Here is a 2,304-nt window from a genome sequence, read left to right as displayed (position 1 = left end):
ATTTTATTAAATGTGGTGCAAGAAATGTCTTTTTTTTTTATTTTAGGAATTAATTTGAGTTGAAAATTTTCTTGAATATCTACTAATTCATCTAAGTGTGCACATTCGACAACAGCTGTTGATAAGTTATGCATATCAACAAATGTTTTGGGCAATTCAATGACTTTATTATTTAATAAAGTAGACTTTAAGTTTTTTAGTAAGTGTGGAGCATCAGCAATAAAAAAAAGTGTTTGATTACTGTTAACAGGATGAGGTATGTAATGTCTGACTTCGGATCTGTTGCTGCCAATAGCACCAAATGCTCTCCACATACTTAAATTAACAGGACCCATATCAGAAGTTACGCTATGAACGTATAGACCAATAGATTCTGCTTTTTCAATAATCTCTTGTATAACAGGTTTCAAAATAGCACCATCAATACTATCTGGTGTAAGGAAATAAGCTATAACCATTTTCCAACGTGTAAAAATTCCTCCAAGCATAAAAACTAAACTGTGAGTAGCTTCTTTAATTTGGCCTAGAACATATTCATAAAAAAGAGAACCAGACAAAGAAATTATTATAAACCAAGAAAAGAAACAATTTTATTGCATATCCTGATGTATAGTAACAACAGTTTATGCTCACATTTTGCAATGTATCTTGGAACTTTATACTAAATGCAATAGGAGAGTATATCTGTTAAAAAAATTTTTAACTATATGTATATTAGATGATGTTCCATAATACATTACAAAACATGCACAAATAAACATTTTTTCTGTTCCACAAAAAATAATCCTATAGAAAAATTGAACAATCTGTTTAGTTAGCTAAATAACATTATTCTTATTAATGTAAATAAATTCTTATATTATAGTGATTTATTATTATCCGTATCACTTATAAATATTCGGTATTTATTAGACAATGATATTTTTGTAAAAAAAATATTTAATTATGCAAAAGTAATTATACTAAATGTAATAAAAAATTGTATTATATATACAAATATTAGTATTAAAAATATAAATTACAAATGTATTAGAAATTATTAACCTGATCTATCTGGCAACGTCGATAAACCAAAATGTGAATTTGTTGCTATATCAACTTGTTGTCCTGCAGTAATGCTCATCTCGTCAATAGCGAGCATGCAATCTTTCTCTCAATCATCAGTAAAATTTAAAATGTGGTTACGTAATATGTCAAACGTTTGATTACAAATACCGGGTTCAAAGTCTATGTTCTCAATTTTTCTTCGAAGAGTACGCTCTGCTGGTAAAGGAATATCCTGATTCCGTAATTCTTTATAACCATTATTACCGCAAGATAATCTTAAGCGAATAGCTTTTTTGATAGTAGCTGAACACCATTTTTTACCGCGCATGGATTTCTTGCAGAGAGCTGCAACTTGGTCGTCGTTAAATATTCTTTTGTATCTAGCCTTTAAATTACTATTCTCTTCTAATAATTTTCTTCTTTCATACATAAGTTTTTTTATTCTTTTTTTCATTATTATCCGCGACTTTTCTGATTTACTTAGTATCATATTTGCTTGCTGAAATTTTGTTTCCACTTGTCGTAATTTGGCCTGTGTAGCATCTAATAATGCTTTTTGAACTTTTAATTCTGCTTCTTCAAAGTTTTTCTCAGAATTACCAATTTGAAATGGCACACATATCATTGAGTCTGAAATTGGCGTTGACACTGGCGATGTATTAATTGGCTCTATTTCTGTATTATTTATAGCTGCTTCTGTTTCCTTAAATACGTCTTCCTCTATCAAATCATCAGACAAACATTTTTCATTGTCCACTTTATTATTTTCCGTAATATCAATTTCAGTCTGAAATATATAAACAATCTTATTGTAAACTAATGGTCCGTCTACAATGAGTCATATAGGTATAAATCGTAAGGTCGTACAGCAAATCGACAAACGACAATCGAGAATGTATAAGAAAATTTGATTGTGGTTGATCGATTTGCTTACGATCTTAAGACTACGACTCATTGTAGACGAGGCTTAAATCTAAGGACACAACTTACAACCACGCATATTTTTAAGTGTTATTGCATACTATATTTCACTTACATTTGATGTAGCAGAAACAATTTCTTTCTGCATAAAAATAGTTGGAACTGCACAACTTTTCAGCTTTTTTTTGCTATCAACACGTACTTTTTCCCACATTTCGGGTAAAAAATGTTCCTATTAAATATAATAAACATAAGTAATGTAATTGCAAAATGTAAATAACTTGAATTACAGAAAAATGCATTTTACCTCACATACAAAACAGTCTTTTAATGCAT

At 29.3% G+C, this 2,304-nt stretch overlaps 2 protein-coding genes across 2 annotated transcripts; both read right to left on the bottom strand.

The window, feature by feature from the left end:
- Positions 1–241: 241 nt before the first annotated feature.
- Positions 242–1,158, bottom strand: LOC112457859 (the record flags this gene model as incomplete). The annotated part of the gene is made up of 2 exons (XM_025021156.1): positions 1,045–1,158; positions 242–523 (listed from the first exon to the last, which is right to left on the bottom strand). Coding segments are annotated over exons 1-2 (379 nt in total), but the record flags the coding sequence as incomplete, so codon positions are not given.
- Positions 1,036–2,146, bottom strand: LOC112457858. Its single transcript, XM_025021155.1, has 2 exons — positions 2,084–2,146; positions 1,036–1,834 (listed from the first exon to the last, which is right to left on the bottom strand). The coding sequence occupies exons 1-2, from the start codon at positions 2,114–2,116 to the stop codon at positions 1,154–1,156; spliced, it is 714 nt and encodes a 237-aa protein (XP_024876923.1). The 5' UTR covers positions 2,117–2,146; the 3' UTR covers positions 1,036–1,153.
- Between the last annotated feature and the right edge of the window lie 158 nt (positions 2,147–2,304).

The sequence above is a fragment of the Temnothorax curvispinosus genome, unplaced genomic scaffold (genome assembly GCF_003070985.1).
Source record: "Temnothorax curvispinosus isolate PA1 unplaced genomic scaffold, ASM307098v1 QBEX01008379.1, whole genome shotgun sequence".
NCBI lineage: Eukaryota > Metazoa > Arthropoda > Insecta > Hymenoptera > Formicidae > Temnothorax > Temnothorax curvispinosus.
The sequence above is the reverse complement of the archived record's forward strand: the minus strand, read 5'-3'. Positions and strand labels throughout refer to the sequence as shown.